The sequence below is a fragment of the Neopsephotus bourkii genome, unplaced genomic scaffold, assembly GCF_033783945.1.
Source record: "Neopsephotus bourkii isolate Nb327-2 ecotype Australia unplaced genomic scaffold, CSIRO-AGI_Nbou_v1 NB_1358, whole genome shotgun sequence".
In the NCBI taxonomy this organism is placed as follows: Eukaryota; Metazoa; Chordata; class Aves; order Psittaciformes; family Psittacidae; genus Neopsephotus; species Neopsephotus bourkii.
The window spans coordinates 3,982,025-3,994,994 of record NW_026901837.1 but is presented as its reverse complement, the minus strand read 5'-3'; the positions used below and the strand labels follow the sequence as shown (position 1 = coordinate 3,994,994).

The following is a 12,970-nucleotide window of genomic DNA, read 5'->3' as shown; positions in this document are numbered from 1 at the left end:
TTAGCACCCCTCAGTGTGGCACACTCCATGCCACTTAGCACGAGAACAATATGGTAATTTACAGCCTGTGCCTCCCAGCTCTGCTGCAGTTCATTTCGCTCTGCTCAGTGGGTTTTTTGGTGTTTTCTCCATTAAGCTAATAAAGGCCTCCTAGAACCACTTAAAAAGTGCACTACTTTACATTACAGTATAATTAGATAAAATTAAATTAAAATGGGCTTGTGAGAATGATGAAGAAAAGATGTAGATAAAGATCTAATCTTCTTTTGTGCTTACATATTGGCTCAGGATGCAGCACAACTTCCTGCTGTAGATTATGATAGAATAGCTATTGTATTAGAGATAAATTTATATGGATATCACATCAGTTAAAACAAACCCTTTAGAATGCTATAAATATGTTTGTACAAGGGGGTTTCCAGGTTAGCAGGATTTTCAAATCCATATAGCAAGAACAGTACACAAGGCTGTATGCAATCAAGGTTTTAGCATGGTTCCGATCTGTTTACACAGGTTTAGCCATCAGCAGGGCAGCAGACTGCAGTTTCCATCCCAGCATTCCTGGAACAGATGAAGATGACAATGTCTCACTATTTGTCACCATCCAGCAGCAGGTTACTGTACCCATACCTATTTTGTAGGTGCCCTTTGGACACTTCACTGAAGTCACTCACCAGCCTCACTGGCACCGAGGGACCCGTTTGAGCACAGGCTGGCAGAACTGTAGGTGGAAGTGGCTTTTTGCAAAAGGTCATTGGTGAGCAGCTGGCTGGGGAGTAGTAACGACTTTGAATGAAGCAACTGTTTGCAAGCTTAATTCATGTTTATGGTCTAAATCTATTGTCATAAACCTGACAGCTAAAAATAGTTTTAAGTCAATATAAGAGAGACCACACCAAAAAATGTGAGCTAATTCAGTTAATATTGCTTGAATTAAGTCCATATAACTTCTGTACATAGGAAATATGGGATTTGGCCTTCTGAAAGCTCTGCAGTGGCCACAGCTCTGCTTCTTATATGAACGGTTTGATCTGGGAAATAAAATTTCGCAAATTCTGTGGTTTTCCTCCATCTTTTATCCTTATTTTCAATATTGTTTCTCATATAGACGTGCAGAATTTCTTCATTAGCTCCTTCCTCTGTGAAAGTACATTATGTGCCCTGCTGCCTGACCAATACAAGCTATAGTCTCTGCACTACTGCTACATCAGTAACTGAGCAGATTTAGTCCTTGATTTTCACTGTACCCAGAACTGGTATACCAGTTAGATAGCTTTCAGGCATTAAGATCTTCTTAAACCTCTTTTTGACACTAGATGGCTTTTCCTAACATTTCAGTGACCCGACTTAGTCTTAATGAAATCTGAATTATTGACAGACAAAAATAAGTTCATTTGTAATGTCACTCAGTTCAGTTCATATCTTTGTCTTCATTCCATCATAGTCAAATCAAGGTCAATTTGACGTCTGCCTTCCCCCAGAACTCCCTTGAATGTGTTCTGGAAGGGATAATGATGACATGTGGTATCAATATTTAAGTGATATAAAGGAAAAAGAGATTACACACAAAAGAAAGCATGCAATTTTATCAGACTTTAGAACAGGTATCATGTTACCTGCACTGTGCCCAACCCAGTTCAGTAGTTTTTTGTATCTGAATTTAAGTCCGATACAGTCTACGAATTTGGAAATGTTAAGAAATAATGCACTTAATGTGAGGCAGAAAATCAAATCATACATACACAACCATATTATTCTTATCTGTGGATGCTCAGGTAGTAGATCTTTCATATGCAGGAAGTCTGAAAGGCAGTGAAAATACTGCATTCAGTAGAGTTGTGTGGTATGGACCTATGAGTACTTTAAATTTATTTTATTTTTATTTTATTTTTATATGTCCCCTCTCCCCTTAGGCTCTGACAGCAAACTACAATTTTATAGGTTTGGGAGATGATGCCTAGCTGCTTGGAGCAGAAACACTGAACAAAGGCTCATGTTATGCCTGTCTGCCAGGCTTTACTAATTAATGTATTAATCCAAACAACTCAAAACTACTGTATTTTTTTCTGCTGTGCTGCCACTAAATGCCTTTGGAGATCTCTCTTGAATGTTGTAAATGATATGGAAGCTCCCAAGACTGATACTTTGCATATTAGTCAGACCTTTCATCCTCAAACCTTGTTCATGAGCTGCTGGGAATTGTCTCTGTGAGCCTCAGGAAACAGGGTTTAGGTGATATGCTGTTTGCCTACCTATCATATCAGACACCCTTTAATAACTTTTGAACCCGTAAGTTCATTTCAATTACATTTGATGCAGAAACTTCAGGTTATGAAGTTCCTCCAAGTTTCATGAAATGTAACAGCTCAGTAGAGGAAAGACTATTTCCTTCAGATTACTGTGACTGAAAGGCTGTTGCTGGAGCTCTAAGGTTATTTATGATGTTTAGTTTGGGGGCAGCCAGTATATACCTAACTCAAAAGCAACCATATCTCCTTGTTTCTCACCCACCTGGTAGCTGGGAGGCAGGAGGAGGGAGCTGTGAACACAGGGGCAAAGGAAGACTCATGATGGGCAGGGAGCTGGAGCTGTGGTCACTGGGAAAGGAGGAAGAATGGAAACCAGGGCTTAATTTCTGCCATCTCTTAAGAATACAACTTATTCTCTACCTGGGAATGACTTGAGTCAAAAGTGACACATCAAAATTAAGCAGACTGAAATGATTAGCACCCAAAGTGCATTCTTAGTCTAACCAGCACACCAGCACAACAGTCACCATTTAAACAAATTTTCTTTATATTTGTTTATCTTCTTTTCCATAAGCATCCAGTTCACTACATACAGTGTTCAGGACTTCACTCCTGAGAACAATATGGTAATCTGATTATAGTCTACTGCTATTGTTTCTGTTGCCATTGATATCATAATTATTTCTACTTCAAGCATGCTTGCTTCTAAACCAAGCATACTAAAGTTACAGCTCCTTGTTTTGTGATACAGACTCCATTGCAAGTGATAGACTCAATAGGTTATTTGAAGAAACTTTTGTTTATGCTAGCACCTATCATTTTACAATAATAAAGTAATAGCAATAAAATAATGGTTAATAATCAGAGTATCCAAAGTTACCAATTAGATTTCAGATAATCCATGAAGGATATCTAAATGTTATTACTCCTACTTTATGGACCCAAGAATTGAAACACTATGATGTAATTTTTCTGTTGGTAACAATAAGGTTTTCAACAGACTCGGGATAAACATGGCTCCATTAAGTTACTACTGAAGCTCCATTTGATTTAAAGAGTGTATGGATTTCACTAAAATATAAGTCTCCTTACTATAAAATAGCAAAGAAAAAATCCATGTTTTTTGCTTTCACACAATCCTCAAAAACTCATGCATCTGTGGAATCCAAATTCCTACAGTTTCTCAGAAGTCACAGAGTTACTGGAAGAGTCTGTTTTGCCTTAGGTTTACCCAATGGTGAGAAAACTTCAGTCAGAGGAAGATTTTGGTTTGGCTCTCATGATATCAAACTGTGGCTGTGCAGTACCAAATACAACAGTTTCAGACTGAGGAAGAGGAGAGATTAACGCTCAAGTTCATGTGACATCTTGTCACACACACTAAAGAGAGCGCAAACTCTGTAAAATGACATTACAGGATGCTGGTAAGCATTCTGCTGGAGGGTGGACCTGCATCCAAGGCGATAGGGTAACGTTGGCTTCAGCAATGATTGTTTTTTTTCTGACAGCTGGACATATAGAATGTGCAGGAACTTCGTACTTGCACTGCCTGCTCTTTGTCATATGGTGTAGCTCTTGCAGAAGCCACACACAAGCTTCATAGGTTGCCTATGCCTGCATTAGATGTTGGATGGAGCAGCACATTTTCTTTGGTTGGTGCACACAAAAGGAAGTTATCACTTTGTTAATCCTTTTCTAATCCATGCTGTCTTCTTGCTGACACTAGTAGATGGAGAAGAGAAAATGACCTGTGACTTCTACCCCGTCCTAACAAAAAGGATTTGGTAGTTTCCACATACAGAGTAGAAAATGAGAGGCATGGCAATTAGCCTAGTAAGTCGCATCCCATCTCATTCTTACCCTAGAGCTTTCCTGCAGGTGGTGGGTTGACCCTGGCCAACAGCTAAACACCCACCTAGATGCTCACTTACTGCCCCCAAAGTGGGATGTGGGAGAGACTCCAAAGGGCAAAAGCAAGAAAAAATGCATGGGTTGAGATAAAGACAGTTTCCTGAGTCAAGAAAAGAAAAAAAGAAAAAAGAAAAAAAAAGACAAATAAATGATGGAAAGCCACTCACTCGCCACCTGTCACCAGCAGACTGATACCCAACCAGTCTGCAAGCAACAGCAACTGCAAACCCCCCCCCCCATTTTATCACTGAGCATGATGTTACATAGCATGCAGTATCTCACTGGTCAGGTCGTGTCAGCCTACTTGCTGTGGGGGCAGGATGAGAAAGAGAGAAGGCCTTGATGCTGTACAAGCACTGCTCAGCCATAGCTAAAACACTGGTGTGTTATCAACGTTGTTTAGGTCACAAATCTAAAACACAACACCATACAGGTTGCTATGAAGAAAATTAACCTCATCCCAACCAGACACAATATACTATCAGAGGCTACAGGGAACCAAGGGCACTTTATCCTTCAAAAAAACATTAACATGGCAGTTGAAAGTACTTCAGCTTAGAATTAAAACTAATTGAATAGTTTTGATTGCCTTAATTTTGCTGTGTAAAATTGGAGTGAGGAAAAGACAGAAACTAGTGACAAGAAGTCTTACTCAGCATCAAGGGCACTCATGTTCTGTAGTAAGAGCAGCTAGTGATTTTCTCTGTGTGCATCATCCCCATATTTCTCTTCCATCAACCCTTGTTTCTCCGCCTTCTGTGAGGTCAAAGTCACAGTCACCTTTTCCATGGTATTTTACCCAGCCAGCAGCGCTGTAGGGGTTTGACAATAACATTTTTGATGTCTGTGGTAAGGGTGTAAAGTATTTTTTGCTTCAACAGTCAGTGCTTAGTTTTTTTTATATATGACATTAGCACTAGGTATTTCTCTCCGGATAATCTCTTTTTTTTTCCAAGTTGTACTGACAAGATCATAGCCTGAAGTACAAAAAGATTTTGGTCAGTTTTTTTTTTTGAGGCTGAAATTTGGCTGACTGCAAATTTTTTCTGGTCAATGGACACAGCTAGTAGAGCTAACCGATATTTTCAGTAATACTTTAATCCAAAAGTTTTCCTAAGGATGTAGAAATATTGTGCCTTACATTACATATAGAAAACCTGGTCCTCAAAGAAATAAAAACCATGTAGGACAATGGAACTCCTGTTCCTCCTCTTGTTAAACCATCTGGCTTTCCTTTAAAATTCAGAGTTGCTCAACTTCTTCAGCTTTGTGAGCCAACAGCCAATGCTGTCATTTCCTACTTGGCTGTAAGTACAGTTCTGGAATCTAGATAATGTAGGATTTTGCCACTGAGGCAAGGATGGAGTTAGGAAATAATAAAATTAGGGTGGAAATAAGAAAACCAGAACTTCAGCAAAATATTGAGGCTTTTAGCCTCAATATTTTCCTAGGTTTTCTTGAATCTAATTCTGCCATAGTTTCACAAAGCACAGAATCATTCACAGGCAGGAGGCATTCAGCTCTTGGATCACTCATTTTCTCTGTTAGCACATCCATCTCCTCAGATTCTAACAAACTCTGTTCTGGTGAATTCCTGATCTGGAAGTTTCCTCTGGTACACAACAGCCACAAATGACACAGCATTAATTAAATATGCCTTTTGGCTAATTTTTTTTTTTAATCATTTATCACCCCCCCCCCCCCCCAATAACTTATTTTCCCAGCTAACAAATCCAAAAGTATTTAGCCTCTTCTTGTAGGATCGTAAGAATGGCTGTAGTAGATGAGACCAGGGGCCCATCTAGAACATGATGAGAGAGTATACAAAAAGGGCAAGCAGACAGCAACTTTCTCTTCTGTGTGCCTTCCCAGCTTCCAGTAATGTGAGTCCTTCAGAAGTACTAAAACAGGGACAGTATTTTGTATTTAAAAGCTGCTAATGTATTTGTATCCCATCATTTTGCCATTTAATATTTTTGAGTTTTAGTTATTTGAATGTTACTAATCCTAATTATGGATTCTGAGATGAGGTGACTACAACTGAAAGCAATATGCAAGCAGTGCACCACAGTTGTATGTAGTACTGTGGTTTATGTTTCTTTCCTTATCCTTTTTCTAAAAAAGTTTACCTTTCTTGTACTATCAACCACCTCTGAGAACTGAACCTTTTTTCATACAACTGCTCACAGTGACTTCAAGAGTTTTAACAACTGACACTAGCTTTTAGAGGTCACAGTCGTATCTGTATGTTTTTCCTCCATGTGTATTACACTGCACTTTGGAACACTGCTTTCCAACTATCACTACTCACACAATGCTGTGGGAGCCTGTGTATTTTCAATCAGCATTAGATCTGAATTATCAGATATGTTCTTCAAATTTTGTCACGTCATCATTCATTCCTTTTCCCAGTTCACTTACACACTGTAAACAGCTCAGCTTTAAGTACAAATCCTTGTGGGATAATCCTTCTGTCACAAAACCTCGTGGTTCACTTCTGTCTTTTGAGTTTTGTGTTTTAACTGATTATTCCATGAAATGAAGCTTCTTATGTCATATAGAATAACAGACTCGCCGAAAAATAGGGCTGGAAAGAAAACAAAGATATCCAATTTCTCTCTACTCTCCTCATCATGGTAATGCTACCTTACCTACAAAACTTCTAAAATAGGTTTATCTAACTTTTTCTTAAAAATATGTAATTATTTCAGTTTTAGTCTAATGATTACACATTATCTCCAGATAATTTTATTATATAACTGTCTTTATCACTCAAAGTTTTTCTTATGTATAAAGTGCACTTGGTATAACTGAAGTTTGTTATTTCTTGTACAAAGACAATTTATTAAAGCGCTTTTGAACATTTGTTGCTGAGAACACTTGTAATAAAACATCACTATTTGGCTAGGAGCAACACTAAAGTATAATAGTTCTCTATATAAATTATATATGTTCTATAGACTTGTCATGAAATACTGTTCTATAGCCATGGCTTGTCTTTAGGATGAATTTTACTGATAAAGTGATATAAAACATTATATCCAATGGAAAAAGTTGGAAGCCTAACAGTAGAACTTGATATGGTTTGGGTTATCTGTTTAGCACAGTTCTGTTTCTTCTGTGGGAATGGATTTAACTTCAGAATGCTATCAGACAGTGCAGTTTTGATGTATCCTCCTTTATACGCCTCAAGCAAACCATATCCTGGGCTGCATCAAAAGAATAATGACTGGCAGGCCAAGGGAAGTGATTCTCCCCCTCTACTCTGCTCTCTACTGTGCAGTACTGCATTCTGGGGTTCCCAACACAAGAGGGATGTGCAGCAGTTAGAGAGAGACCAGGGGATGGCCATGAAGATGCTCCAGAGGCTAGAACCCCTCTCCTGTGATGACAGGCTGAGAGAACTGGGCTTATTCAGGCTGGAGAAGAGAAGGCTCTGGACAGACCTTAGAGCAGCTGCCAGTGCCTAAAGGGACCTACAAGAAATTTGGAGAGAGACTTTTTACAAAGACATGGAGGGAGAGATGCATGCAGGGATAGGACAAGGGGCAATGGTTTTAAACTGAAAGAGGGTAGATTTAGATTAGATATTAGGAAGAAGTTCTTCACTATGAGGCTGGTGAGGCACTGGAATAGATTGCCCAGAGAAGTTGTAGATGCTCCATCCCTGGAAGTGTTCAAGGCCAGGGTGGACAGGGCTTTGAGCAACCTGGTCTAGTGAAAGGTGTGCCCGTTCATAGCACTGGAGTTGGAACTAGATGGTCTTTAAAGTCCATTCCAACCCAAACAAGTCTAGGAATCTGTATATCAAAGAAACATCATTCCTTTTCCATTACATGCTATTGATTTTCTCATTTCATGGAAAAAGATCAGTGGATTCTACAGGCAAATTTAGAATTATTTTAGCCTCTTATAACCTTAACAACTAGCAAGGAAATAGAGCAGGTGGAACATGGTGGTGCTAGAATAAGGATGCCAACAATGCAGGTGGATTGAAAGCATGTATATCGTCAAAGCCAAGGAAGCTCAGTTACACCAACAGTGCAGCTTCAAAATATGCAAAGTTTGGCTGTTATATTCAGAATTAGAGTTTATGCTTTCTCCATAATGGGCAACATCTACATTTTTAGAAATCCAGGTTTTCTCTACATCTCTGCTTTGGAGGTATTGACTCTAAACCAGCTGTCACGCTGATTCTCAAATGGGAATGCAATGGCATTGGTTGATAGTATCTTCTAGTTATTTGGATTTTTTTCTGGCAAATTTAAACACTACACTGCATGCTATATGGCAAATGAAATAAGCTCACGCATCTTGCTTCACGATTCACAGGGAGTAGGTGATATGCTAAGAAAGATATACACGTGGCTACACTTAGCTGATCAGCGATCAGCTTGAGTTGTAGTTGTGCAAAGATGAACTGTGGCACACCATGCAATGCAGGATTATTTCACTTCTACTTTGCTGTGTCCTACTGTTTTTAGTCGCTAAAGGCTGAATTCCATTGGTTATGTTATGTAACTGTTCAGTCTGGCCAGTCCATAAAGAGAAGGTAGGTAACGGCTTTTGTGATTTCGTGAGGGTTTTATTTTTCTCAGGAAAAATCATGAGGAAAAACAGTACAGCCTATTTTGAGATCAGGTTCTTGGATTACACTCAAGAAAAGCAGTACAAGGTTTCTATTTTAGTACTATTTGGATTATGGTGCTATAAAAATGAATTAAAAAACAAAAACAAAAACAAAGCTAGCCAAATAATTATATAATGAGAGCAGAAGTCAGAGCTCCAATCTTCTGTTCCTAGCATGCTCTCTAGATTTACTGTAAAATCTTGGTAGTGCCCCTTAGTAAGGTACTTCGTTTTCTAAACCTGTAAAATAATGTAAATAGTTTTATGATAGGTGTTTAGAAGTTAATGACATAAAAGATTCCAAAACTCAGAGTTTTACTGGGAATGACAATGTATGAACTTACAGCCAGTAGAAGACTTTCTAATCCACCCCTATGAGAAATTGTCTGGCATACTGTCCCACTTTTATTAGGCTCTTCACACTCTTACATTAACATGTTTAAAAATTAGTGTATTTATATATTAGTATATAAAATTAGTATATTTCTACTTTTATTGGAATAGAACTGTTAGTATTTCTCTGCTTCTGTAAAGATGATAATACAGTTCATGTAAGACCCATATTTGTTCTGAATTTCTCTAGTCTTATTCCTCAGACTTCTGAGATGTATTCTTTCATTCTTAAGTGAAGCAACATCAGCTTAAATGTGACAGATGTAAGTAAACACTGTTTGCATATGTTTATTAATGTCCCATTAAAGATCTACTGAAAAAATGCTTTATTGATCCATAAGAGTTCCAAATTTCCCACTGGATTAACAAGTAAAAGCTTATAGAGAGAGTAAGTTAAGAAAAGGTGCAAATACTTCCAGATGTGGCTTAGAAAAATAAAAAAAACAAAACCAAACCAAACCAGACCCCCCCCTCCCTCCCCCTCATTTTTTGGTCCCACTAATATATGAAGAGAGAATGCAGTGACTTGACATTCAGGAGAAATGGTGAATTGAATGAGCAACAGCCCAGCATATTCAGTTAGGCTGTCAGGCTGAAAAAAATCATGCTTGCAATCTGCAAGCCTGTCATTTTCTATTTTCTTTGGTGGGGCTACTCAGACATTCTACATCAGCACAATTAACAAATGATAGGGCATTAAGTATTAAAAACATCACAGTAATTTCCCTTCTGACTAGAATTGAATAATACAATAAAACACTTTAAAAACCTCCGTGAATGCTATTAAATATGTATTACCGGCGTCATAACCATTCTACAAACATGGAATAGCAACGGCAATATCATGGTACTGTTCTGCCTCCTTCTCTCAGCCCATTTGCCACTACTCAGAGATTCATCTGTGCTCTGTAAATAGCTGCCTGTCACTGGCCCTCCTCTGGGACCCACCTGGAGAGGAGATGTCAGGAAGCTGTACTTGAACAGGCCTGACACCATGTGCCCACAAAACAGTTTTCTTCACCTTCGTGAACTTGAAGTGGAATCCTGCCATGTGCTCCAACCTAAAGAAGAAACAAATGTGCCCATTTTCCATCTTTTAACCATGGATTGATAAAACTTCTGCATTATAAGAAGGCAGCTTCATTCTACTGGCCTCTGAGATGGCCTCCACTTGGAGCTGCTTAGTTGGTTCTACACTTTCAATGGCTTTTATGCGGCAAATGTAAGGATTCAGAAACCAGAAACAGGGCTTTGTCACAAGACAAGGAACCAGGGCACAGATCATGTTGTGTATTTTCCACAGTTAGCTTTGCATCAGTCCAGCTTCTGTTGGGGGGGCTCATGAGGGGAACGAGAAAAGCATGGCTTGTTTAGTCCAGCAAAATAAAGGCATGTGGGGATGAGATTGCTATCTATAAATACTTTTGGCAGGGGATACACACAGGAGAGCAAGAAAGGCTACTTCAAGACAGTACTTGCAGAGAAAGAAAAGATGGATGTGGACTGGTCACAGGAATTGTAGGTTTGAAATTTTAAAAAGTCTTCCAGCTGTTAGAGAGGTTTCTCTCAGACAGCCTCCTAGCAGCAGCAGCAAAGGCCAAAACTCACAATGATCAGTTTATGGAGGAAAGGATAAAATGGCTGCTTACAACACTAGGGAACTGAGTAGCATAGCTGTCTTGGCTTACAAATGCCAGCCTAGCTGGGCTTCCATAACCGGGGGTGCCGTTAAACCTCTCTCACCTGTGCTGTGGACATACAATAAATTACAGTGAACAACAACCTTTTCATTAAACGTTGGAATTGTAAGAGTAGAAAATGAAAACCTTAGTGATGAAAATGGGCAGTAACAGCTATTTTTTTTTTTTTTTTGTCCAAGAGGGCAAGGGGAACTACTTGACGAGTTTATTATTACCAACTGCAAGGTAGTCCTTATTCCTAATGACTTTAAGACTGAATTAATATATCTGTGTAGCATAACCTTCTACAGCTACATGCTTGCCCTTCTAAGTCTGTGTCCCTTTCTTCTCAGTGTTGGCTTTGACTACTAGGGGATCAAAGATGTGAACACTTTGCAAAATTTAAAGCTCTAACTTTAGCAAATATATTTAATGTTGACACTGAAAGATCAATGGTGTTCTCTCTCCTGTGCTCAGGAAATTTGCCAGATCATGATCAGGCCTTGTTCTGTACCTGCAACTGCAGAGAAAAGCTCTTGTAGTTCTCTGGAAAATATTATTTTGATAAAGGAGCGATTAAGTTTTATGAGAATTTAGGTTGTTATTTACCTGGCAAAAGGGACATTTTGAATCATCTATTACTTTCTGGAGGAAATAATCACTTCAAAATGGCTACACTCCCTCTGCCTTTGCTTGAGAAACAAACTTCTGGTTAGGACCTCACAGCTTAGCTATGCACTAGTAATCATATATAGTACCTTACCTCGTACTGCAGCTGACCCCTCCCTTTGCTTTATCAGCACTGACAGCTTCTCACCAGCTCGCCAATCCCTCCCATCCAGTGTGTCAGGCAGCGGGAGAACTTCCCATTTAGGTAACCAATGCTGGCTGAGCAGGTGATGAACCGAGATGGTCTCTGTATATGGACAGCTTCTGGTTTTACACTTTGCTTCTCTGATTTCATTCTGTTTCACTTATTTGCTGCTGTTATTAGCCAAGGTTGAATAGAGAAGGTGGGGATTATTACTTGCTTGTATGACAGGATATAACCTTGGTATTTTGTTAGTTCTGTGTGGTGCTTCCATAATGCAAATACACTTGCAGAGAGTGTTGTTTCTCACCAAGAAAAACCTGAGACAGACATAATTCCAAAATGCCTAAATATTTCTATCATTTCAAAATACTTAGCATGAAATCTGAACCTGAAAGTAACATCATGTTTGGCTAGAAAACTCTTTATGGGGCTGAAGGGACATAGCTTTGCTGTATTGAAGTAGAAAAGCCTCAGCAACAAGACCGAGCTCGTATTTGGATGCAAACACTGTAACCTGCCCCTGCGATCCTCACTTGAACGATCGTTTTATTCAGCAGCGCCTGGCTACATCCATCCGCCTTGCGAGGATCCTTGTTTCCAACATGGAACGGCAACCGCATAAAGGTTACTCCCGCTTTCCACTCCTCCTTCCCGTTTGCCCCAAACGGCCGTGGGCCTGCAGTGCAGCACCGCCGGACCGGCACGCACGGGACCGGGCCGGGCAGAGGCCCCCGCTCCGATGAGGAGCCGTTTGCTTTGGGCGGGCCGTAGCTCGAGAGCTGCCGGCCCTGGACGCGGCCCAACCGCCGCTTCCGCGCCACTTGTCACCAGTAGCAACCATCGCTCCTAAGGCCACACCAGCCCCCCTCAGCCGAGCAGTGGCTCTTCCCCAAAGCCGCAGCCCCACCGGGGGCGGAGCGAGATTGACCAATCAGAGGGCAACATCCAGCACGGGGGCGGGGCCGAGCCGTGAGTGGCAGCTCGCGAGATAAACAAGGTGCCGCACTATTCAGAGTCCCACAGCATGGTGCGCGTTGCGAGGCCCAGCGGTGGCGGGCGCGCTGTCTCCGTCCCTCCCCAGTGAGAGACCGGCCGCCCTCATCGCTGCCGCCCCTGCCTACAACGGGAAGAGTCAGCAAGTCCCCAAGGGCCGCTGAAACGCTGTCTCCCGGGAGCGCAGTGCGCCGACGCCGCTTAACCGGGGCGTCCCGGGGCATGCCGGGAGGTGTAGTTCTGCTGCCACGGCATCTCGCCCTCATCGCCGGGGCCGGCTCCCGCAGCCGCACTACGACTCC

At 40.7% G+C, this 12,970-nt stretch overlaps 1 protein-coding gene across 1 annotated transcript; it reads right to left on the bottom strand.

Annotated features, from left to right (window-relative positions):
* Nucleotides 1-650: 650 nt before the first annotated feature.
* LOC133219498 (uncharacterized) lies at nucleotides 651-12,892 on the bottom strand. Its single transcript, XM_061366856.1, has 6 exons — nucleotides 12,583-12,892; nucleotides 12,244-12,495; nucleotides 11,625-11,834; nucleotides 4,110-4,260; nucleotides 2,472-2,539; nucleotides 651-1,802 (listed from the first exon to the last, which is right to left on the bottom strand). Exons 1-6 carry the CDS (start codon nucleotides 12,890-12,892, stop codon nucleotides 1,528-1,530), a joined length of 1,266 nt encoding a protein of 421 aa, XP_061222840.1. The 3' UTR covers nucleotides 651-1,527.
* Between the last annotated feature and the right edge of the window lie 78 nt (nucleotides 12,893-12,970).